The sequence below is a fragment of the Podarcis cretensis genome (genome assembly GCF_951804945.1).
Source record: "Podarcis cretensis genome assembly, chromosome: 5".
Lineage (NCBI taxonomy): Eukaryota > Metazoa > Chordata > Lepidosauria > Squamata > Lacertidae > Podarcis > Podarcis cretensis.
Genome location: NC_137174.1, coordinates 97,156,809 through 97,182,504, shown reverse-complemented (window position 1 = coordinate 97,182,504; position 25,696 = coordinate 97,156,809). Strand labels below are relative to the sequence as shown.

At 44.1% G+C, this 25,696-nt stretch overlaps 1 protein-coding gene and 1 long non-coding RNA gene across 2 annotated transcripts in view; one reads left to right on the top strand and one right to left on the bottom strand.

The window, feature by feature from the left end:
- Positions 1-5,850: 5,850 nt before the first annotated feature.
- LOC307217043 (cytochrome P450 2J4-like) lies at positions 5,851-17,163 on the bottom strand. The gene is made up of 9 exons (XM_079978056.1): positions 16,889-17,163; positions 14,889-15,051; positions 13,885-14,034; positions 11,534-11,694; positions 10,465-10,641; positions 10,103-10,244; positions 9,369-9,556; positions 8,672-8,813; positions 5,851-6,418 (listed from the first exon to the last, which is right to left on the bottom strand). The coding sequence occupies exons 1-9, from the start codon at positions 17,066-17,068 to the stop codon at positions 6,240-6,242; spliced, it is 1,482 nt and encodes a 493-aa protein (XP_079834182.1). The 5' UTR covers positions 17,069-17,163; the 3' UTR covers positions 5,851-6,239.
- LOC307217252 overlaps positions 6,425-25,696 on the top strand; it is a 73,388-nt gene continuing 54,116 nt past the window's right edge. Inside the window, exons 1-3 of the long non-coding RNA XR_013839490.1 lie at positions 6,425-6,622; positions 6,867-7,086; positions 7,220-7,455. This is a non-coding gene — a long non-coding RNA (uncharacterized lncRNA). The remainder of the gene's footprint in view (positions 6,623-6,866; positions 7,087-7,219; positions 7,456-25,696) is intronic.

The window sequence follows — 25,696 nt, the reverse complement described above, 5'->3', positions numbered from 1 at the left end:
AAACTTCATCGTTCATGGGCTGGTTCATTGGCAAACCACCCTCTCAGCCTGAGCCCCTGTCTGTGTTGTAGTAATAATACTGACCTGCTATACAGGATTGCTTCCTTGCCAGGGTAGGTGCCTTGCCAGTATCATGTTCACCTAACTGCCTGCTTTCCCCAGATTTTCACATGGGGGCCATGAGTTTCATTCAACATCCTAGAGCCAAAAAGGGTAGCAAAAACCAGTTACATCTTTTCATTGTGAAACTACTGCTTTACTTCATCAGGGGAGTCCCTCTTCATGGTCCCTATGCAGGATGAAGGATGTGGTATGGGGACCAGGAAGGGAGGAGCCTTTTCGGTGGTGGCTCCTCCCATTTGGAATTCCCTTCCTATGGAGGTGGGTTTATGGGCAGCGGTTAAGACTTGCCTTTTTTCAGTGGGCATTAGGAGGAGAAAAAACGTGGTTGGAGAAATCAGCTGGTTGCTGCTGCTGCTGCTGCTTTTAATAAATCACTGTTTTGTAGGTTGTTATACCTCGTTGTGTACTTCAGGGACTGTGTTATTTTATGCATTCTTTTTTCCATGTTTGACTTTTATAAACCGCCCTTTGTACAAGCCACAGGGTGGTTTGGAACAATCACCCAACTGGATAAATGAATGAAATGAAAGAAGTGGAGTCACTAGCAGGGTTTGAGTAAACACTTGCCATTAAGAAAACAAGCAAAAAAAGTTAAGATGTAATAATGGGGAAATAACAAAGGGTAAGAAGTAATGTGGAAAGTATGGTACAAAATTGGTAAGATTATAACAATATTTAATTAAAAGATTATAAAATGAAAGTAGAAGAAAACAGGCAGGAGAAGTAAATACATAATGAACCAGAAGAGGATGTTGGGGGAAGTGGGGGGGGGGAGGTAGGGATTTATATATCATTTTTAAAAAAAAAACATTGATTGTGATGAATATAAAATCTGCAGAACTCAATAAAAACTATTTTAAAAAATGAACGAAATGAAAACAAGGTGAGAATATTGATGTATGTTACATATGCATTATATAAGGGTATGGTGACTTCTGTTTCAGTGCATCTGAAGAAGTGTGCATGCACACGAAAGCTTATATCCAGAACAAACTTAGTTGGTCTCTAAGGTGCTACTGGGCAATTTTTTAATTTATTTCGACTGCGTCAGACCAACACGGCTACCTACCTGAACATATGCATTCTGTTGATTATAATTTATTTTATACAGTGGTACCTTGGGCTAAGTACTTAATTCGTTCCAGAGGTCCATTCTTAACCTGAAGCACCACTTTAGCTAATGGGGCCTCCTGCTGCTGCCGCGCACCTGCCGCATGATTTCTGTTCTCATCCTGAAGCAAAGTTCTTAACCTGAAGCACTATTTCTGGATTAGCAGAGTCTGTAACCTGAAGCGTATGTAACCCGAGGTATCACTGTATTGCTATATGAGGTCTCAGGAGAGAAAATGAACTACTATTTTATATGTAAGTTAATAGAGGGGTGTGTGGGTGTGTGGGTGTGCGTAATTTCTGTTGGAAAACTGCGTAATATTATAATAAGTGGAGGTCTTGCTCTGGCATTGGAGGGGACACTTTGAGCAGTATTCTACTAAATAGTTGTGCAACTTCCACTTGCAAAATGGGACTCCCTCCCATCTCCCCTCCCCCCATGTGACACCCTGCAACACTCTCAGGTCTGTTCTGAAAGGTTGGGGTGGGATAACTTGAGTATATTTAAGGGGCAGTGTATTTGGGAGAAGAGCAGGGAATCCCCATTGCACAAGTGGAGGTTGTTCTGCTCATGCAAGCAGTTACTTATTGTGACAGTTGAATGCTTTGGGAAGCATCTCCAAGACTGAATGATAAAACGAAATGATTCAATACATTATTATTGGACACCCTGGAACAGAGGCCAGTTGTTCACGGAGCGGAGAGGCCATGACATCACCAAGAACTTTCATTTGCCATCTGGACATACAAAAATCTCTGGAGTACTTTTGCATTTGTACAAAAACAAAAGGTCCTTCTTGTAATCAACAGGGGAACAAAAGAACAAATGAACACAGTAAAGGAAGGCAGTTTTTAAAAAATTAAAAGCCCAAGAATTAACCAGATGTCTGGGGGAAGGGGCAAGACCGAAACCTGAGCTAGTGTTCAGTTTGTTGTTATCATATATTTTGGTTGTGAAGTTGGAACAAAAGCAGTTTCTGTAAGTTTAGAGGGGGGGGGGTTAGGCTATCTTCTATCTCTCAGTTTCTCAATTTTCCAGTCATAATGTCAGTCTGCCCCATTTCCACAGCTGTTTGCAATTTTTGTAAGAGTATGCATAAAAAATTCATATGCATGTTTGTTCTCATGCCTCTGTATGTACCCCCAAAATATCCATTTTCATGACTTCCGCCATCCCAAAATTTGCTTGAAAGCTTTGGTGAAAACTCCGGAACAGACTTAGGAGACACACAGGGCTTGAAGAAGGGGGAATGTTCCATTATGCAAGGAGAAATCCTTGCCCTGATGGAACCAGTGACTTAGGACTATGCTCAATATAACCCCATGTAAGAAAATAAAATAAAATACAATGACCTCTTAGAAACCAGGGGCTGAAAATCCAGCATTGTGGTTTCCTCTCCCATCCATCTCCCATCCATCCTCTAGATCAAGAGCATGGAGCCTATGGCATCCCAGATGTTTTGGGGGCCCAGCTTCCATCAGCCCCAGCCAGCATGAAGTGCCCAAAGCCTTCTGGGAACAAAAAGTGCACGCATGAATGCATCTCAAAATCTTCTGCAACCTTGGGCTTCTCAGGAAACAATTTCACCTGGAAAGTGTTCCCAGAAAGTAAAACCACTGACCTAATAACTTATGTACTTCTATGTCCCATGGCTTTCATTCTCTGATTTATCCAGTAACCTGACCTTTTCAAAAAATCGCATTCCATTCAGACACACACCACATGCTGCAATCCTCCCAAAAGTATACCAGTTTTAATGGCAGACAAATTATTGTAAACTGTATGGTGGATTACTTCATCATAGAAAGTGCTTGTCTGTGTGCACACATCTGCATTTAGGAGATAATTTGAGATGAGGGGTATGGTGACCATCCCAATGTTGCTGGACTTTAACTCCCATCAGCCTCAGCAAGCAGGGTCAATAGTTGGGGACGATGGGAACTTTAGTCCAGTAATTTCAGGTTCTGCTGCCCTGTGCTGAGCAGCAAGAGTTCAGCACCCTGGAGAGCTCCAATGTTCTGCTTCAGCTGGCACAAGGAATTGGGTGGGCTAGGGGGAAAGGGCCAGGAACTTGGAACCAGGGGCACCTCTGAAATTGCTGGACTCCCAGCTCCCATCAGCCCCAGCCAGCAGGGCCAATGGTCAGGGGTGATGGGAGCAGGAGCCCAGTATCCTCGGGGGGGGGGGTGAGGCATTCCCAAAGCAAAGGAAGGAGTTTGCTTTTGCTGAGGTTTCCTTTTAGCTTTGCCTCACACGCTGAGGTTTTTTACAAGCCTCACACGGTTCCCTTTTAGGTTAGCCTCACATGGGGCACCACTTGAGGCATTCCCAAAGCAAAGGAAGGATTGAACTCTGATTAATAAGAATACACACAGAGGCTTGAACCAGCAAGACTCTGGGAAGGGTACGTATAATAATCTCTCCGTCTGTCTGTCTCCAGCCCCTGGCCCAGGTCGTTTTATTCACAAAAGAACTTTTTACAGAGTGTTTGTAAGAACCAATCAGATTTCTTCTGAGCATTTCAACAAACCCCACGTGGGGACAAAGTTAAACTACCAAAACTAATTAAGCATGGGGTAAATAAAACAGAACTACAGTGGTGCCTCGCAAGACGAAAAGAATCCATTCCGCGAGTCTCTTCGTCTTGCGGTTTTTTCATCTTGCGAAGCAAGCCCATTAGCGGCTTAGGGGCTTAGCGGATCAGCTGATAAGCAGCTTAGCGGCTTAGTGGATCAGCTGATAAGCGGCTTAGCAGATCAGCTGTTAAGCGGCTTAACGGATCAGCGGATCAGCTGATAAGCGGCTTAGCGGATCAGCTGTTAAGCGGCTTAGCGGATCAGCTGTTAAGCGGCTTAGCGGCTTAGAAAAAGGGGGGGAAAGGGGAAAAAACCCCTTTCGTCTTGCGAAGCAAGCCCATAGGAAAGCCCATTTTCGTCTTGCGAAGCAAGCCCATAGGAAATTCGTTTTGCGAAGCACCTCCAAAACGGAAAACCCTTTCGTCTAGCGGGTTTTCCGTCTTGTGAGGCATTCGTCTTGCGGGGCACCACTGTACAAAGGAGTGCATTTGGCAACCCCGGGAGGTGATAAACAAGCAATATACATGATAAGAAGGATGGCCAGGAGAACAGTGATCATTATCACCTTTATGTGAAACCTGTTTCCTGGCCCTAAGATTAACATCCTAAGATTAACATATCAGAAAAGCTACATCAAAGAAACTGCCCACTGTCTTTGATGACCCCGGATGCCTGCCTGGCGAAGCAACTGGCAGTGTACGTGACTGGTCAAGAAAGAGAAATGGAACAGGGATGCAGAGGTGTGGATTGATCAAAAATCATATCAAAATAGTTTAAACCCAGTCAACCCAATGCTTTCATTGCTGACACAGATGGCTTACTCTATATTTGTTATAATTCCTCATAGCAATCCCACCTGATCACTACAGGGGGGGGCACAGGTTTCCCCGCCCTGTGCTGACATACACAGGCCTAAAGGTTCTAACTCTGGAATTCTGATTCAATGCTATTCAAAAAAAGGGGGTGGGGGTGGTCGAAAGCACTTCTCTCCTTGGGGGGGGGAGAACTTAGTTCTTCATGTTTCAAGATGAAGGTTAGAGAAAAACAAGGGGTTGCAATAAAATGAAAGTAAAATAGTATTAATTTAAAGAGTGTGTTCCCTCCCTTGTGATTCCTAGCAACTGGTATTCAGAGGCAAGGCTTTTAACACACCCACACTAACACCAGCAAAAAATGATCTTGTGGCTGGCCTAACTATGTGGAAGAAGAGGAAAATGGTTGTGAGCCATGACTTGGTGTTAATGAACTGGTGTTGCCAAGAGACCTCCTCAGAGCATGAACAGAAACAGGTCTGTCCCAGATACGGCTGCTCTGCAGCATCCAGAACAGAGTAGGAAAATAATTCTCTGTGCAAAAATGAAAGCAAAGCAGAAAACTAAGTGACACAGGAGGAAATTTTTAACTGATTAAGATCTTCCATCTTTGTGGGTGTTTTCTGCACCTTTTTGAATAGAAGGCTGGAGCAGTGTTCATTGAGGCCGGACATGATGTCAGGTAAGGTCAGAAGAGAGAGACAATGCCTAGTTAGGATGCCTATGGCCAAAAGACAAGAATAAAAAGAGCTGCGTAATGTTGAAGTCATACCTTAGACCAGTAATTCCCCAAATGTTTCTGGACAGTGACACCCACCTTCTTGGTTCCATAAATTCATCCCCAGTGCCCTGGCTGGCCCTACCCTGTAAAAAGTATTATTCATTATAGCGGTTTGCACAAACCCACTAAGGAAGATAATAACACGAAACAACTCAGAGGCCATGAACGAAGGAAAGGTAACAACAGGAAGAATTAAAGGAACTATTGGAAACTCAAGGCAGTAGAGATATAACATGATCAGAGCCCCACCAAACCTGAAGCATGGGAAGCCCCAATAAAAATTTATAATTTGGTGGAATATTTGGAGTATATGATATGTATTTTTTAATTTGGAATATTTAATGTGATTTGATTGAACTGTTAAAATGGAAAATTTAATTTAAAAAATTAAAAAAAGGAAGATAATAACACAATAAAATTCAAAATAGTAACAATTAACTTCACATTTATTCAAAATCCAGTTTAAAATGTTTCATCTAATTAATTCTACAAAACGGATGAACTTGACCCAGTGACCCCAGCTTTTCAAAGTCTCTTAGCTGCGCCCCCCGCCCCAGTAATGCCCCTGCCCCTGTGGGGTGATATTGCCCACTTTGGGATCCACTGCACTCAGACCTTATTCACAGGTATTGTTGTGTATTTTCAGGCTTTTCCTTTGCAGTCAGGAGGTCTAGAAACTTATTCCTTGTCTCACGACAAAAGTTTTGATTCTCAGGACTCTGAAGAAGCTACGCAACCCCACACCAGAAGACGGGGGCCTTGGGTTAACAGCACAGCATGTTTCCACCTTGCAACTTTTCCTAAGCAGATTTCCAAAGAGACATGAGACGCCGGGTCTATCGAGGGATAGCGCAGATCTCAAAGTAGTGAGGCTGCAAAGTGCCCCCCAAAATAGGTTCTGTGTTGACATCTTTTGACCCTTCCGCCAAGTGGAAAGTGAACGCCTGCAGGAGGTTGGAGAAGAAAAGAAACATCTCCGTCTTGGCCAGGTGATCTCCCAAGCACACTCGCTGCCCTGTAGGAGAAGGAGAGAGGTGAAGTCAGGCTGTGCACCGTAAGGACATAAGGAGAGCTCTGCTGTTGGATCAGGAAAAGGGGGACCCATCTAGTCTGTTCTCACAGTGGCCAACCAGGTGCCAATAAATTTACATCCATTGCCATTTGGAGAACTCTTAAGTTGAATAGCAGGGCATACCTTTCTCAGAAAAATAGTACAGTGGTACCTCGGGTTAAGTACTTAATTCGTTCCAGAAGTCCGTTCTTAACCTGAAACTGTTCTTAACCTGAAGCACCACTTTAGCTAATGGGGCCTCCTGCTGCTGCCGCGCCGCCGGAGCACGATTTCTGTTCTCATCCTGAAGCAAAGTTCTTAACCCGAGGTACCAATTCTGGGTTAGCGGAGTCTGTAACCTGAAGCATATGTAACCTGAAGCGTATGTAACCCGAGGTACCACTGTATCTAGATCTTTCACAACCCTTTTGCTCAGTATTGACACAAAACCCCACCACCCTCTGCTGCTGAGGGCCTGAGGTTAAGTGCTCATTAATGTGGAGATTTCAGGCTCATCCCAGGGCATGAAGATGCATTGGGAGCCTAGAGGGGCAAACTGGATTCCCATGGGGAAATCTGCTGACCTGAGTCATTGGTGGAACATCTCCAGGAATGGCTTAGAACAGGCATAGGCAAACTCGGCCCTCCAGATGTTTTGGGACTACAACTCCCAGCATCCCTGACCACTGGTCCTGTTAGCTAGGGATGATGGGAGTTGTAGTCGCAAAACATCTAGAGGGCCGAGTTTGCCTATGCCTGGCTTAGAAGGTCCTCCTTCCCTTCCCCACATCTGAAACCCTGGAAAGACACTGCCAGGGTAGACAAGGCAGCCCCCTGTGTTTCTATGAAAATGAGCCCCTCCTAAGAAAATATGTATTCCTACTGGCCATGATAGCTTGTCTCCACAGCTGGAGAGGCAGCAATGCTTCTGAATACCAGTTGCTGGAAACCATGGACGAGGACAGGGCTCTTGTGTTTGAATCCTGCTTTGTAGTGATCAGGTGGGATTGCTATGAGGAATTATAACAAATATAATGGAGAAACCATGGAGAGACCTGGTCTGAACAAAGACATTGGAATCTTATCTCATTATACATGACAAAGCCATTTTTCACCTTCTCAGCCCTTGCTTTTTCCTGTAAGACCTATTGCAGTCGTTAAGAGTCATCAACAGGCTCGTCACAGCTATCTGCCAATCACCCAATCCCACCACCCTTCTGAGTAATACCCCTCCCCACCTTCTCACTATATAGAAGGGTCTGGTGACTTCTGTTTCAGTGTATCTGAAGAAGTGTGCATGCACACGAAAGCTCATACCAAGAACTAACTTAGTTGGTCTTTAAGGTGCTACTGGAAGGAATTTTTTTATTTTGTTTAAAAAAATATAGAGTAAGCCATCTGTGTCAGCAATGAAAGCATTGCGTTGACTCGGTTTAAACTATTTTGATATGATTCTTGATCAATCCACACCTCTGCATCCCTGTTCCATTTCTCTTTCTTGACAAGTCACGTACACAGCCCAGTTGCTTCGCCAGGCAGGCATCCTGGGACATCAAAGACAGTGGGAAGTTTCTTTGATGTAGCTTTTCTGATATATTAATCCTAGGATGTTAATCTTAGGGCCAGGAAACAGGTTTCACATAAAGGTGATAATGATCGCTGTCCTCCTGTCCGTCCTTCTTATGTATATTGTTTATCACCTCCCAGGGTTGCCAAATGCACTCCTTTGTAGTTCTGTTTTATTTACCCCATGCTTAATTAGTTCTGGTAGTTTAACTTTGTCCCCACGTGGGGTTTGTTGAAATGCTCAGAAGAAATCTGATTGGTTCTTACGAACACTCTGTAAAAAGTTCTTTTGTGTATAAAACGACCTGGGCCGGAGGGTGGAGGGAGAGATTATTATACGCACCCTTCCCAGAGTCATGCTGGTTCAAGCCTCTGTGTGTATTCTTATTAATCAGAGTTCAATCCTTCCTTTACTTTGAGAACGCCTCACTGCTTGAAGGCATCTCACAGGCGTCTGGTTGGCCACTGTGAGAACAGAATGCTGGACTAGATGGGCCATTGGCCTGATCAAGCAAAGCTCTTATGTTCTTATGTTCTTCATACACGCCTTGGGCAGCCTTAGGCGTGCTACTATGTCTTTCAGCTCCCAACAATGCAAAGCAAAACCCTCAAGGAAACCACCAAGATTTTGTCTCCAGCCTTTTCATCTACCTAAAGAAAATGGAATGAAGGCTTCTGGACAAATGAAATTTCCGTCCTTGTCAAGGAAGTGGTTGGGGTTGAAGTTTTCGGGCGTTGCCCATTCGTTGGGATCGTACAAGGCAGAAGCCATGTTTGGAAAGATCATGGTGCCCTGGAAAGAAAGAGTCAGAGATTCAGTCCTGCCTTGCTCCAGGGAAGCAAATCATACACTCAGCTCTCAGTTCAGTAAAACCCCTCTCTCCAATAATTGCATGATTCGCTACCAAACTGGAAAAGCAGAGGGCTCTGGCAAAGAGAGACTCAATTGGCCTCTTGTTGGCCAGAGATAATGCTCTGAGCATCTTCACCTCTCAGGGATGGTGCAACATCTTCTGCGATGGGGAAAGACACAAAGGCTGTGTGGACACCATACTTGTACAGCACATTTAGAGAAGATGGCTCCCCCCCCCCGAATTCTGCGCACTGCAGTTTATTGAGGGTGCGGGGGGCTGTAGCTTCATTGTGGGTAAACTACAGTTCCCCTGATTCTCTGGGGGAAGTCATGTGCTTTAGATGTACGTGGGCAGAATGTCATTTCCTGCCCAAGAAGAAACATGGCCAGCTTTCCTTCGATGGTAGAACTAAAAGTGGTATCTGATAAACCTCTGCAGTGTTTTCTTAGACATTTGAATGAAGCAGGGGATGTGGGCAGTGGAGGTTCACTTACTCTCTTAATGGTAAACTGTCGAATCATGGTGTCCTTCACACATAACCTGGGCAACCCAACCGCGATGATGTTGCTGAAGCGCTGGACCTCATGGATCACAGCATTGGTGTAGGGCAGCTTCTTGCGATCCTCGCCGCTGATCATTTGACCGGGAGCCACAACCGCGTCAATCTCCTTCTGGATGTTCGCTGAGTGGAATCCAAACACATTCATTTACAGTGGTGCCCCGCAAGACGAATGCCTCGCAAGACGGAAAAGCCGCTAGACGAAAGGGTTTTCCGTTTTGGAGGCGCTTCGCAAAACAAATTTCCCTATGGGCTTGCTTCGCAAGACGAAATGTCTTGCGAGTTTTTCCGACTTTTTTTTCCTTCCCCCCCCCCTTTTCTAAGCCACTAAGCTGCTTATCTGCTTATCCGCTAAGCTGATAAACCGCTAAAAGCCGCTAAGCCGCTAATAGCGCTAATCCGCTAAGCCGTCAATGGGCTTGCTTCGCAAGACGAAAAAACCGCTAGACGAAGAGAATCGCGGAATGGATTAATTTCGTCTTGCGAGGCACCACTGTATTTACACACACACAAAAAAGTGCATGCAAAACTTTTTAGCAAATTCATCCCAACACAACAGTTGGTTGGCATGAAAGACAATATTTTGTTTTCTTCCACGTCATTCAGAGGACGCAGTACTTGAACATCATTTGCACAATTCAAAAGTGGTGCAGGGTTACATCATCTCACCTTGGATGTCCGGATAAAGCACCATATACAGAACTCCCCAGTAGAGAGTGGTGCTGGATGTCTCTGTTCCACCCAAGAAGAGGTCAAATATACACTGGATCATGTTACTTTCATCGTAGGCTGGTTTGGGCTGGTCTTTCGTCTGCAGAAGAGAAGAAATAGAAAAATGGACACACCTAATGTCACGCTTGCAGCTGTAAATTTTCAAGGGCTTGCAGCTAAACACTCACAAAGGAGCATTTCCCAGCAGGAAGAAAAATACAAATTCTTATTAGGGATGGAGCAATTGCTCAAATTATGGAGAAGAGGATGAGGACAGCACATCCTGAGCAGTTCTGGTCATGAACAAAGCAGCTACTTACTTTCTCTATCTGAGCAAGGTAACTATAAATGAAATCTTGAGGGTGATCTGGGAGTCCTTCAATCTGGTGCTTGTTGATCTCCTTCCTTATGAACGAACACACAAAGTCTCGGGCGGTCAAGGCCTTCTTGTGAGGCCCTGGGATACAATTCATAAACCAGGGCATGACATTATAAATCTGGGGAAAGAGACATGAACAGATGGAGGTGCGGAGAAAGTTGCTGCTCAGTATTAGAGCACCTGTCCTGTGCACAGAAGGGAACAGGTTCAATCCTTGTCATCTCCAGGTAGGTCTGGCAATGTCTCCACATCTGCAACCCTGGAGAGTCGGTGTGGACAATACTAGCTGGAACCGGTGGGATCGCTTATCTCTATATGAACCTTCCCAAGCAATGAAGAGGCTTAGGTGACAGCTATGAGGAGCTGAGCCTTCAGTGGAAATCCCTTCCTAGAGAGGCCTGCCACACTCCTTCAACTATAGGGCTGGTTGAGGCCTAGATGCTTCAGAAGGCCTTTTAGGTAGTAGGCTGAAATAGGATGCCCTCCAACACATCGAGGTGAAAAACCGGGTGCAGGTCTTCCAGGGCAAGTCATGTGACCCATGTGAGAGTGTGGCCCTGAGATTGCGGTGCCCAAAATAGGCATCATGCTCTCATGATAAAAATTAGGATGTCCCGATTTTATCAGGACACTTGAAGGGTATGAAATAGTTCAATAATTTCTGAACTGCACCAGAAAATACTTCTCATAATTGATGTGTGAACAGAACATGAATCAAGTTTGGTTTGGGGCAGAACTTTGAAAGATTTCTAGCTCATCTTCAAGTTCACTTACATGCATTTAAAAACACAAAAACTTTTTGGACTCCTTGGGCCTTCCTTCACACTTAATTATCATAATTGTTGGGGGATATTGTAATTGTTAAATATCATAATAAATACGATTGTATTTATTTTCTAAGGAAATTCTTCCCTCACCACAAACTGTCTAGCAAAAGTGAAACCTTTTACTGCTGTTCCTTTCCGGGAAAGGAAATATTGAAATGCAACGCAAAATAGTGGCTTGCTTACGTTGTGACCGAGACTGCCAGCAAATTTGAATATGGCCTCCATTGCTTCCAGGAGCTCGTGAAACTTTTTGTCCTCAGTAGAGAAGCGATGCCCAAACACCACGGCACAAATCACGTTGGAAACGGCGAGGGTCAGAGCGAAGGACGGATTCATGGGTTTCCCTGCAAATGGAATCATCAAGTGCCCATTTGTGAACCAATCCTGTCAAAGTAGCAGAAGAAGCTACAACCAACCTTTGCCCACCTGGTGTCGTCCAGATGTTTGGGACTACAATTCCCATGAGTCCCAGCGAGCTTCTGGATCCAGCTTGGTCACGGGAGGCTCAGATAGTTGTCGTGGCTAGAAATGACTTTTACCAACTGAAATGAGTACTTCAGTTATGACTGTTCCTGGACTGGGAAAGCTTGGCCAAAGCAGTTCATGCATTGGTTATTTCAACATATGAATGCTGCGACACAATTGCTGCCAGGAGCGAGGCCTTGTCAGCATATGACATCTGTGCTCAGAGACGTGCAATGGCTGCTGATTTGCTACCCAGACAAGGTCTAGGTGTTCCCGTTAGTATATAAAGCCCTTAACAACTTGGCACCTGAGAGATCGCCTTACCCAATGTATGCCTAATCAATCAGTTTGATCTGTAGAGATGGCACTGCTACAGGAGCTACGTTATACATTTGTAAGAACTCCATATTTTAGTGCAGAAGCACCTATGCTCCCTTTCTTCATATTTCTACCACACTTTGTTTCCTGTTGTTGGATGAGTTGTTTTTTGTTTGGTTTTTGTCCGGGGCGGGTGAGGGGGCTGCTTTAGGAAAATTTATTTGTTGTTATTCATTATTATTGTTGTTGTTGATTAAATTTCTATACAGCCTTTCATCCAAGCAGCACAGAGCAGTTTACAAGTTAAAAACACAAAAATCCATGACATAATTAATTAATTAAATTTGTATACCGACCTATACCTGCAGGTCTCAGAGTAGCTACACCAAAAAATCACAGTATACACAAAATACATAATAAAAACTAAAACAACTCCATAAGCCAGCCCAAAAGTTACAAAATAGTCAGCCAGCGATGTAGGATGTGACCCCAAGATAATTCCTACACAGCTGGCTATTTTGTAATTTTTTGGCTGGTCTTAATAAAGATATTATTTTTGGGTGAGATGTAACCATAAATAAAAATAGCCAAAGTGTGTGTTGGCAACAGGTGGTGTGGGAAATGCTTCAGAAGAAAAGCCCCAGTGTGGGCCGTTATGTGATTTCAGAACTGTAGAAAATTTAAATTCAGAAGTAAAAGAGAAGCGTTTCTTTCATGCTACAAGTCTGAGATATCAAGAAGTTCTCATCTCACCCATGCTTATCATTTCAAAGTGAAGTGGGTATCGTTTGATTCTTAGGATACCTTAATTGCCTTGCAAAACCAAAATATTTTGATGCTGAAATTCTCTCATTGAGTAATGTGGTAACAGAGACATGGGGACACTTTTCTGGTTTAATCTGAGGAATCAGCCATGGCCTCTGCACTCAGCCAACCCAGGATGAAGATCTGAAGAGCCAGCATGGAGCAGCAGTTAGAGTATGAAACTAAGATTTAATAGATCCAGACTCACACACCCTCTCAGCCTTGAAGCTCACTGGTTGACTTTCATATATCAGTCTCTCTCATCCTAACCTACCTCACAGGGTTGTTGTGAAGGTAAAAATGGTTGGGGGTAAGGAAGATCAGTGTATCCTGCCTTGAGGTCCTTGAAAGGAAGCTTGGCTATAATTGCAATAAATACAAGTATCCAGTGCTTTTTTCTGGGGGGACGTAGGGGTACGCATACCCCTAAAAATTTTGTGAATCTAAGTTTGGCCTCATTAAGGGGCAGTATTTCAATATGAGTAGGAAAATGAGGGTGCCCCTAAACATTTTTAAGGGGGGGGAAGCACTGCAAGTATCTATTACAGTTCTTCATACAAGGTTTGAAAAAAATATCCTGGCTGCGCGATTCCAAAAACCTGCTGGTTTTCCCTTCGTCTCCAGCCAAAGGTATTTTGTTTGGTGTTTTCGTCTCCTCTCTGAGAACAAGAGAAGAAAGCACGTTAAAACTGGAATCCAGTGCAATCAATATCTATGGCTTGCAACCATTGGTCAAATCAGATGCCTATTAGCACAGACATAAAACGTGAATAAATGCATGTTCCATCTAAGATGCAATCAAAACTAAGAGGAACCTTAAAACTTCCTGAGGTTGCTCTTAGATTTAGCTTGCTGAAATTAATGAGAGCATAAGAAGAAAACAGGGTTCTGGACAGGAAAATAAATTAAAGTGCACATTCTCCCTCCAACCCTGAGCTGTGCCGTACCTTTAGTGCTCCTAAGGTTCTCCACCAGGTGATAAGCTTCATCTTGGATCTGATACTCCAACGTCCTCTTCCCCAGCCCCAATGTCTTCAGAGTCATCAGCGAGAACTTCCTCTGGTGCTTCCATGTACTGCCCGTTGACAACAAGATACCTGGAGGCATTGAAAGTCAGCTGTGGACTGCTGCAGTGGCCCATTCATTATCTGCATTCAGAGCACAGAATCCAAACCTTTTGGAACTATGCCAGGAGGTTGCCACCAAAGCCCTGTTTCCAGTGCCAGGACTTTGACTAGCATAGACCCTGACTCCAGCTACAAAAGATGAGGCTGCTAAAGAAGCCAAAGAGCGTATTAGCTGTGAGCCCTGGAAGACCTTCTTCCATCTGTGCTGGGAGGGCAGAGCCCTGAAGGACTGACGGATGGATGGATGGATGGCTGGATGGATGGACTGACTCCAGCTACAAAAATTGAAGCTGATGAACAGCCACTTGAGCTGAGGTATTGCTTGGGTGTGGGAGGGCGGGTTGTTGCTCTTACTGATATTTTTTTTTTTTTTTGTATCTTTGTTTTATATCTTATGATTTATGCAAAATACGTTTTATTTATTGTCTATGGCTAATTCTGTCATGATCATACATGATATTTCACGGCATAAACTGCCTTGAGCATCAATTTGTGGGAGGGGATTGGAATTAAGTCCTTGTGAAAATTCATCAGCATTTGGGTGGAAATCTTTGCAAAACAGTTTCCCCAAATATAATGCAAAAGAGATCTGGGAGGAGCTGCAAGCCCCTCTCTCTGGAAGCTGAGGAGCTTGTGGGGTCTTGCTAAGCCAAGATTTGCACCATGTGAAGCAGCCGGTTGATTTCATAAGCAATAGGTTTTTTAGCACTTTATAACCAAAGTGTACTAAAGAGGAGCTCCACTAAAACCACAGAGCCACTCCTTCAATTCTGCTATGGGAACAACACGACTCTGTGGTTCCTACGCAAGCGAGACAGCCTTACCTTTATTGTTTGCCAGAGCTCTAAAAAACGGGACTACAGGCCGGCCAACTACATCTTCTGGGTGGGTGGTGAGACCGTCTTTCACAGCTTGGAACCCATCCAGAACTACCACAGGGTGAGGACCAAACCATACAGTATAGATGTCCCCATAGGATTTTGCCACCTGTAGGAAAACACCAGGGAAGCTCAGGCAAATAAAAACCACACCCAACCTTTGAGCAATTCTGTTCTTAGTTTTGGGTTGGGCTAAGTACATTAAATTCATGCATCGCTTCCCAATTTTAAAAGCTCCAAAGTTTTGGGGGTTTTTTGCAGCGAAGTGTCTAGAAATGCCATAACAAAATCATCTGAACACATTAAAAACAGCAATACAGTATTATATCGCTGGCCAGGAAAACAAAGAGGACTTTGCTTGGTGACTAAACGATGGCAAGGTTGGTGCCTGGCGGGGCTCCCTGGGCAGAGTGAGGCCACTTTGCCCTCCTTGCAACCTTCTAAAGCCATCAGAGCCACGTACGGTGACTCACAAGGGGCTCAATAAACCTTACTGATTGCTTCACATTGCAATCAGCTCCAAAGAGGAGATGGGCTGAACCTCAGCGGCAGACAGCAATGGGCGATTCTGAGAGTTTGGGCATCTCTCAGTTTCTCACTTTCTCAGTCTTAAATTCAACCCTCCACATTTCTGCAGCAATTTGAAATTTTGCTTTTGAATCCTCATGAAAAATCACTCAGCATTTTAGAGGGAATTTCTCCTAATAAACCTATTTTTGCATGTAGTAGAATCATGGAATCTTAGAGCGGGAAGGGACTCCAAGGTCATCTAGTCCAACCCCCTACAATGCAGGACTCGCAGCTAAGCCATCTATGACAGATGGCCATCCAACCTCTGCTTAAAAACCTCCAAGGAAGAAGAATCCATCACCTCTTGTGGGAGACTGTTCCACTGCTGAACAGCACTCACTGTCAGAAAGTTTTTTCCAAACATTTAGTCGGAATTTCCTATCTTGTAACTTGAAGGCCATGGGTTCGAGTCCTGCCCTCCAGAGCAGGAGAAAACAAGCTTCCTCCCTCCTCCATGTGACAGCCCTTGAGATATTTGAAGATGGCTCTCATATCTCCTCTCACTGTCCTCTTTTCCAGGCTAAACATACTTTATGGACTTTATGGATAGAAAGAAAAGTCAAGGTAGCCTATAAGTAAAATATAAATCTATGGCATGCACAATACAACTTTAAGATTCTAACTTAATAAAATCAGTATCCTAGCCTAATGGACAATAGATTCATCTTCTTATGCTATGCCACTGACAAACTGGAAATAACATGCAGAATCTCATGAAAACAAACATTGTGCAAAGCCAGTATCAGACATGTTTTGATTGATCAATCAAAACATGTCAGTATCAGACATGTTTTGATTGATCAGCCTTCTTCTGACAGATTAAGAATACAGAATTCCAACTAGAGCATGAATCCAGAAGGTATAATCGCTTTTACGATGCGCTGCAGCAAGAATTCATTTCTAAATTTCCAAATTTTAAAACACAGAGACTTCTAACAGAGCACACTGGCCAGCCAACCCGCCCAAAGTAATAATCCTAAAGACAGCCAATACCCTAATTTGAAAATGAGGGGGCTGTGGCCACAGAGACCCCGGTATTAAAAAAATCATTTGACAACCAAGACTTTAGCATATCCAAAGTTCCAAAACCTAGAGCATCAGAAGAAGCCCTAAGATGAGTCAGACTATTGGTGCATACAGTGACTTGTCCATAGTGACTTGCAGGTGATTTTTAGGGTTTGAGAGAGAGAAGACTACCATCAGATGCTGGAGATTAAACAAAGGACCATCTGCATGAACAACGGATGCTTGACCACTGAGCTTGACCACCCTTGTCCTATCAATCTCCTCTTATCAACCCACTGGCCATTAAGCTCCCTTTGCTATTGCCCGTTCCTCTATCCTGTTGGCCAATCAAACTGCTGGGAAATAGATACCTTGGTCAGGCTCTCACGAGTGACGTTGAAAAACCTCAGCTGCCATAGGCATCCGATAAAGGGGAGAGGCGTTGGTCCTGGAGGGAATTGTCGTTTTCTCCATTGCAGCTTCACAAACTGGACAATCAGGAGGCAGAAGAGAAGGAAGAGGAAAATGGAACTTAGTGCCGGCATTTCCATGACTCTGAGTTGCAGAGAGGCACGAGTCGGACGCCTTGCACTCTGTCCCGTGGGTGTGAGTGCATCTCGTTTGCTGTGCCTGAATTTCAGGCCTTCCCCCCCTTGCCCACGCTGATTTCAAATCCCATATTTGAACAGCTCCAGGCAGGCACTTTTCCTGCGTTGTAACATGTTCGGAAACTTGTTTTATGGAAAGTTTATGAAAGTCCTCCCTCACCTGAATATGTCAGATCAGTCTAGGAGCGATTAAAGTTACGAATTAATTTAAAGACGACAGCTGACACATTTGGTTGACGTTTCCCTGGTGCATCAACTGCAGCTGTAAAAAGTATGGTTGGATGAGCATTTCTTGGGTAAAAAAATCTGTCTTTTGTCATACTTCCTTGGTGCATTTGCTTTTAACAGCTTTTACGTTTTGTGTACTTTATGGACACATTGCTCGCTTTTCGTTTGGAAAGCAATGAAATAATAATAATAATAATAATAATAATAATAATATCTGATTTATCTAACCTACTTTACTGGAAGACAAAGAAGTACAGTGGCACCTCAGGTTAAGAACTTAATTCATTCTGGAGGTCTGTTCTTAACCTGAAGCACCACTTTAGCTAATGGGGCCTCCTGCTGCCCCCGCACAGCCACTGCATGATATCTGTTCTCATCCTGAAGCAAAGTTCTTAACTCAAGGTAATATTTCTGGGTTAGCGGAGTCTGTAACCTGAAGCGTATGTAACCAGAAGTGTTTGTAACCCGAGATACCACTGTACATTACAGTCTCAGGAAACTGCAAATAATCACAGTATCCACCAACATCAGATGCAATTACTAAAACTGAGAACAGAAACAATGAAACATTCACACAGTTCAAACAAAATGCCCCCCTCTTTTCTTTTCTTTTCTTTTCTACAATAATCACTGAAATATCTAATACTTAAACAGGCAACCTACTTGAGTGACTTTTCCCTCATTTTCATTTTGGGAACCTATCATTTAAATGGTCAAAAGAGATGTGCCAAGTAACAACATTATTTCCCACTGAGAGCAGTATTTTAGGGCCAGGGTGAGATCTTTCCCTGTGGCAACTGGTTTTCACTGGGGTGGGCATTCCTGCCAGGGCTGTGTGGTCCAGCCAGCCATGATATGAGGATGTAACTTAGCATTCCTACAGTAGTGCGTATAACAGACCTAAGTCCTTTGGCATAAATTAGATTCAAGGCAGGCAGTATAAATTTTTACCATGTTTTTGCCAAGGTTATGGCACTGTCCTCAGCCTCTTTAAAAAACATTTTAACAAAAAAAACAAAGCTCTTCACGCATCTCTCTGCAACTCAGATCTGATGGGTATATTCCACTGAGTAACTGAGCACAGGTCACAAATGACGTCTATTTTATTGGTATCAAATAACTGAATCAAATAACTGTTTTGAAGTGCAGCTTTGTAGGGGCCCAGGGAAAAGAGAGACCGCTAGTGCCAGAGAAATAATAATAATGATGAATAGCAATGAGGATGATGAGGAAGAAGTTGTCAAACCTTATGCAAACTAAGGCATATTGGTCTGGAATCAAAGAGATAGATAGGTCAGTTCAAGAGGTTAAAGATGCAGAGATAATCCGGGAGGCCCTAATATAGGGTGGATCTAGACACAGAAAAACCCCCACTATAAATAAGTCAGAAATTAGATCGTTATAACAAAATAAAAAAATCTCTATGGAAAATCGCATTTTAAAATTTCCTGCTCTCTGGCACCAATCTGGTATTGCATGTTTATAGCACATTCAAATCGCTGTTTATTTACTAATGTAGCTGAGTCCACTGTCTGTTTTATCCCACACGGAACCCCTCTTCTGCAAGCTGAGTTGCATTCAAACATCCAACATGTACAATCACACAAAAAACATTCAAACACCTAAACATTTAAGACCAATCAAGTTCTATGAACAAAACAATTAGTGAAACTCAACAGTAAATTAACAGAAGCAAATTGAGTCATAAAACCAGCATGTAGGCAAGGGCACCTGACTACATGCATGCTGACATTATCAGATTATCAGTTGCCAACAGATTGCTTCTGGCCTGGAATTTATGCCTGTAGCTCAGGGGTCAGCAAACTTTTTCAGCAGGGGGCCGGTCCACTGTCCCTCAGACCTGGGGGGGGGGGGCGGACTATATTTTGAAAAAATATTGAACGAATTCCTATGCCCCACAAATAACCCAGAAATGCCTTTTAAATAAAAGGACACACTCTACTCATGTAAAAACATGCTGATTCCTGGTCTGCGGGCTGGATTTAGAAGGCGATTGGGCCGGATCTGGCCCCTGGGCCTTAGTTTGCCTACGCATTCTGTAGCTTTTCCAGGGATGCATTTCATTTTTCACACCTTCTAAAGATAAAACAAATGGTGATGAAACTCTGCCTCCAGCTCTTCCATCCTGTCCACCCAGTTCCCTTCTGCCTGGACCAAGTTCCTTCCACACAGGCCTTTCCCATCTCATACGCCCTTCTACTCAAAGAGATTAGACTGACAACCAAAGCATAAATTTAGAAAATTGTTTTGGAATTATAATCAAAGGAATTGCAAATACATGAAAAAGGTGTCTTATTATGGCACTTTGAAGACCAGCAGATTTATTGTAGCACGTGAGGCCACATGTTTCTGATGAACAACTTTGTGCAGCAATTAATCTTCCTGCTGCACGACTCCTTGTGTGTGTGCATGCGTCTGTTTGTGTACAATTGCTAAAACAGCTGCCAAGGCAATAGTAAGAATGCTCATTCAGTTGTCTTCAGCTGCTTCCGCACTGGGCAGACTAGGGAGATGTGGGAGAAATCTGATTCTGTTCACGTTTAAAATCAGTGCTATGTAATTTGCAATTTCCAAAACAGGATGTGAAGCGAAGTACAACCATCCCTGGAAATTCACACCTCTCCAAATTTTGCAAAAATGCATATACTAAGGTGTAGTGGTTAGAGTGTTGGAGTAGGAGCTGGAGGTCCAGGGCTCAAATTCCAACTCAGTCATGAAGTTCACTGGGTGATCTGGGGCCAGTCACTGCCAATCAGCCCAACCTCTCTCTCAGGGTTATTGGGGGGACTGAATGAGGCAGGGAGAACCAGGCACACTGCCTTGAGTTCCTTGATAAAAGCTGGATATAAACGCAATGAATAAATAAAACAAAGTGTGCATAAAATTCAACGTAAGTGAAAATAGCATGCCAGAAAGATTAGGCGGAATTGCATAGAAACACGTGTTTAATTGAGGACATTTGCTGGTGAGTTTTTATGAGGACTTTTTTAAAAAAAATCAAACCAATCCAGAAATGTGGAGAACTGAAACTTACAACTGGAAAAATAAGAAACAGAAACCAAAATTAGCAGATTTCCCCGTTTCCCTACTATACAGTAGCTAACGCTTCCTTCACACTTTTTAGAAGGCATCTACATACAGTGGTGCCCCACAAGACGAACGCCTCGCAAGACGGAAAACTCGCTAGACGAAAGTTTTCCATTTTGGAGGTGCTTCGCAAAACGAATTTGCTATGGGCTTGCTTCGCAAGACGAAAATGTCTTGCGAGTTCCTGCGTCCCCCCCCCCTTTTCCCCCTTTTTCTAAGCCGCTAAGCCGCTTATCCGCTAAGCCGCTAAAAGCCGCTAAACCGCTAAGCCGTCAATGGGCTAGACGAAGAGACTCGCAGAATGGATTCTTTTCGTCTTGCGAGGCACCACTGTATCCTGATCAACAAAGAAGCTGAACAGGTCAACGTAGGAGTTGGACTAAGAAAATCACCATCCTCATCATTTGCTCTCCAAGGGATGCTCTTTGCATGGTGGCAAAAATAATACCATTGCTCACTTGTTCTTCTTCTCCTGCAGACTGGGGAGGAACAGGTTGTGGCAACCCATTTGTGGGAGGTTTTAATGTACCTTTAATTGAAGCATAATCAGTGGCTTGAGGTTCCCAGAATTCAAACCTTCAAAGTAAAGCTGGCTGGGGAGAGATCACATCATAACACCTGAACAACTTTAGCTTGAAACACATGTGATGATTCATGGCTGTTGTCAGACCGGTTTCTCCAAACAAATCCATGAGGAGAGGCATGCAATTAGAACCGAAACCTTGAGATATAAATAATTGCACAAGCTTCAGGCCACAGCTGGTTAGGTGTCTGAGTTTTCATCAGACCCTGAGTCTGAGATGAGCCAGGAGCCAAGAAAATAACACCCGTGAGAGCAGCCAGCGGTCAGGATCTGACAGTCAATGAAGAAACCAGAAGCTGTGAGCAAAGGCTCTGTTTTCAAGTTCTTGGTTTTTAGAAAGAATCCTCTTGTATGTGCTGTTTTTAATTGATGAAGTAAGCTGGCCTGGGAAGGGCCAGAGCTCAGTGGCAGAGTATTGCTATGCAGGCATGTATCCCAGTGTCACAGTCCAGTTTACAGGCGGTTGAAGTCCTGGCGGAGGACGTCGGGACTGGGGGCAAGACAGCAGGGTGGGAGCAGGAATGAGAGTCTGGAAGCCAGGAGTCAGGAAGCCAAGGGGTCAAGAAGCCCAAGGCAGGGAACGTGTTGCTGTGGCAAAGAGCCAAAGGGAAATGCTGACCTTATATCCCTTCCTGGCTCTTGCCACCAGGTGCTGTGAGTTACCAATCGGCTTCACCTGTGTGGCCGCACCTTGCCTCTAGAGAACAAACTTAGGAAAGCCCCAGTCCTGCGAAGCCCTACCGGTCACAGGGCCTGGCTCCTGCATGCACTCCTGACACCCAGGCTCAATTCCTGGAATCCCCAGGTAGGGCTAGGAGAGACCTTCTGGCTGAAACCCTGGAGAGATTCTGCCAGGCAGAGACCTAGATCTAAAGAGAGAAAGTTGTGTTTCAACATTATGTAATAAATGTCTCCCACTGATTTCAATCTGACTAAAGTGTGGCTAAAGTTCTCTGGACTGGGGTCTTGTGGATGCTTGGCTGGCTAGCTGGCTGGCTGTTGAAAGTGTTTGCCACCTTTCCACTATGCACCCAGGACCATAGCTTTTTTTAAGGGAAATTTCCTTATTCTGAATAGGATTCCTCGCAAGAAAAGGGAAAAGTTGACAGCTATGCCCAGGACCCCCGAGGCCTCTCCCATAATAACAGTGACATGACATGAAGCGTCGTAAAATATCCCTGAGCCATAAAAGAGCTAACAAATTTTAGTAGAACAGGCTCCTCAGAAAAACCCAGCAGCAACTGCCTATTATGGTAAGAATTCACAACACAAAGCATTGTAACATTGAACGTTGTAAAAGGTTCAAAGGCGGCAACACCCTAAAGACAACAAAGTGAAATCTAATTTCAGTGGGTGTCCAAAACTTTTATTGAATCAATGTGATTATTCTTCGCATGTTTCACTGACAAGTTGTTACTTAGGAAGGGGGCCAGAGAGGGAGAGACCAGCATTTTGAAAAGCTCCGGGGCTGGTTGGCAGTTATCTGGGCCCATTCCCCTCTGCTTTCAGGTCCATTTATGGCACTACAACAGCCTTGGTCCCCCTGGCTGATGATATTTGCTGACAGGGGGAGTGTGACTCTGCTCAATCACCTTGATTTCTCTGAAGGTTTTAAAACCATTGACCGGGGTGCTCTTCTGTAGTGACTCTGGGCAGTGGTGGGGTTGGAGACCCTTGTATTACAGTCGTTCTGCTTCTACCTTCAGGTAACAACAACAACAGTTATTATGGCTATCAAATTCGTATGTTGTTGAGAAGATGTACAAGGCACAGAGCTGGCCCAAGACATTTTGCTGCCTGAGGCAAAGGACAAGATGGTGCCTCCCCTTCCATGTTCAGAAGGTGGCTGGTCTGCAAAATGACTCAAACGTCAACGCTGGCAACAGGATAGCAGCATCCCCCAGCACACCTAAGGGTTGCTGGCTAGTTCAGTGGGGCCAGAGCAGCCACAGAGGCAGTACTGCTGCCACCCATCAACAACTTCGCCCTGAGGTAGTTGCTTCCCTCTGCCCAACGGTTGTGCCAGTCCTGACAAGGCACTTTCAAATTGCTTTGCAAAGTGCTGTCACAATCCTGCACTGGACCAAATGCTCATTGGCATTACAAATGCCTCTTCCACATTAGGAAGGATCGGAAAGCATTAGGTAGAGCACATTCTATAAGCAGAAGGTCTCCTGTTCCATCCCTGGCATCTCTAATTAAAAGGACCAGATGACTGGAAACACTTCTTAAACGTCTCAAGAAGCCAGATCTGGTCTTGGGTGAGTGTTACAACACAACGTGCAAGAAAGAGATCCAAAAGCTCAGGAATTTGGCACATGCTATAGGTACATGCTACAGATCCAAGCTTGGGGCATGATACTGTTAAGTTTGAACATGCAAAATGTGGGCTGATATGGCTTTGTCACTCTAATTAAGAGAAGTGATTTAAGTGAGACATATGCCTAAATAATACCAAAATTTAGAAGATGTCTCAATATGTTTACTATTACAACTTTACCATAATCTTGCTCAGCAAAATGTACATGAATCTATGCAAACTTCATCGCAACTCTGTGAAACTGGTTTAGCGTAGCCTTGGCAGCCTAAGTGCTAGGAAATGTGTGGCTAGTCTTTCCCCCTGGCAAATATTCAGTTTACTGATGATGCAACTATTCTTTACCGTTGCTGTGTTGCAATGCAGTATTTCTTTTAATTAAAAACTGACAGACAGACCGACAGACAGGGTTTTATGCTTTGGAAATGATCCCAAATTTAGGGGGTGGGAAGCCTCATATTTTGCTTATTTACAAGGGCTCTCGGGGCTGTAATAGTGTACAGCGAGTCTTGAGCTCAGCTCACATCTGCAGGCAATCTCTACGGCTGCAGTTTAAAAGGTGGTTTTAAAAATGTGGGCTGGGGGCTTCCTCAGTAGGAGTCTGTCAATCGGAAGATCAGTAATGTGTTCCCCTCCGCTCCCAGCTTCATGAATTGTCTGTCTTTCATTACCGTGAATGGAGTCTACTGCCGATGGGAGCACGAGATATGATAGAAGTATGTTAATGGGTTTTTTATAGCTGCAGATGGTCCTACGAATGGGCAGGAGTCGGGGTCTGAGCTGAGTGCTTGGCAGATTTATTCATTCATTTGGGGGGTTATAGGCCTCCTTTCTCCTCTGAGAAATGAAGTACTCCAACTGCAGCAAAATATTAGAAACCGGAGAAAGCCAAAAGTCAACAGAAAAAACCTCTTAAATTACATATACCGTATTTTTTGCTCTATAAAACTCACTTTTTCCCTCCTAAAAAGTAAGGAGAAATGTGTGTGCGTCTTATGGAGCGAATGCAGGCTGTGCAGCTATCCCAGAAGCCAGAACAGCAAGATCCCTGTTGCTGTTCTGCTTTCTGAGATTCAGAATATTTTTTTTCTTGTTTTCCTCCTCCAAAAACTAGGTGCGTCTTGTGGTCTGGTGCGTCTTAAAGAGTGAAAAATATGGTGTATAGGAGGGAGCAGTAAAACATGGAAAACCCCCAAAAGCTAGGGCTAAACAAAAGAAATCTGTGCAACATATAATTCAAGAGAGAGCTGGGAAAGTACAATGAAACCAGTAGAGGATGTTGTGATGCTCACCTGACTTCCTGACAGTTGTGTTGCTTCTGCTTATTGGGAAGAAGAGGTGGAGGTTCAGGAGAGGTCAGCACAGTGTATATGCACTGGCAGGAACACCAGATTAGCCCTGATGGTGTAGACGCACCACATCCACCTCAGACCTACTCTTCTCTTTCCTAGTAAGCAGCAGCAATACAGCTGTTGGGAGGTCAGAAGATGAAGAAGAGTTTGGATTTGATATCCCGCCTTTCACTCCCTTTAAGGAGTCTCAAAGCAGCTAACATTCTCCTTTCCCTTCCTCCCCCACAACTAACACTCTGTGAGGTGACTGGGGCTGAGAGACTTCAAAGAAGTGTGACTGGCCCAAGGTCACCCAACAGCTGCAGGTGGAGGAACGGGAAAGCGAACCCGGTTCACCAGATTACGAGACTACCACTCTTAACCACTACACCACACTGGCTCTCAGTTGAGCACTGCCACCCTACCAGGCCATCTGCTTGCTGAATGGAACACGAGAGAGAGAGAGAGAGAGAGAGAGAGAGAGAGAGAGAGAGAATTTGACTGCCAACTGCACAAAAAAATTGCACATCCCGCACACTCCGGGAAAAGGCCCTTCCCGGGCATTCTGCCCACCACTTCAGAAAGCAAAGGCATGTATGAAAGGGCTGCCCCAGATTATCTCAGAGGGCAAGCAGATTCATGGCAACCGAAAAAGAAATCAAATTAAACACATGCCAACTTTGAGGCACAAAGAAAATATTGGGAGCAACCTGATGAGTGGTCGTAGTTAAGCCCTTTTGGGTCCAGGGAGCTTCACTTCCTTGATTTCCAGTAGTGTTGCCAAAGGAGGGAGGGAAACAGGCTACCTTGTTTCTGTGCTTTTAAAAGCACCTTGATTTGTAAAAAATGATAGTGCCACCGATTGCTAATATCTGCAGATCAAGCTGCTTCTAGAAGCACGGGTTCATAATTTCGTTTTTTAAAAAGCTGTTTCCCACACTGCTGACTTCGTTAATCGAGTGCACAAGTCTGAGTTTGTTTTTTCAGATTAGAAACTAAAAAAG

Excerpts from the sequence above, each read along its gene's own strand:
- LOC307217043 (XM_079978056.1), bottom strand. The coding sequence starts at position 17,068 with ATGGAAATGCCGGCACTAAGTTCCATTTTCCTCTTCCTTCTCTTCTGC. Across the intron at positions 14,035-14,888 it reads AGCTCTGGCAAACAATAAAG|GTATCTTGTTGTCAACGGGC; the intron begins GTAAGGCTGTCT and ends CAATGCCTCCAG. Across the intron at positions 6,419-8,671 it reads CTTCATTCCATTTTCTTTAG|GGCAGCGAGTGTGCTTGGGA; the intron begins GTAGATGAAAAG and ends CTTCTCCTACAG.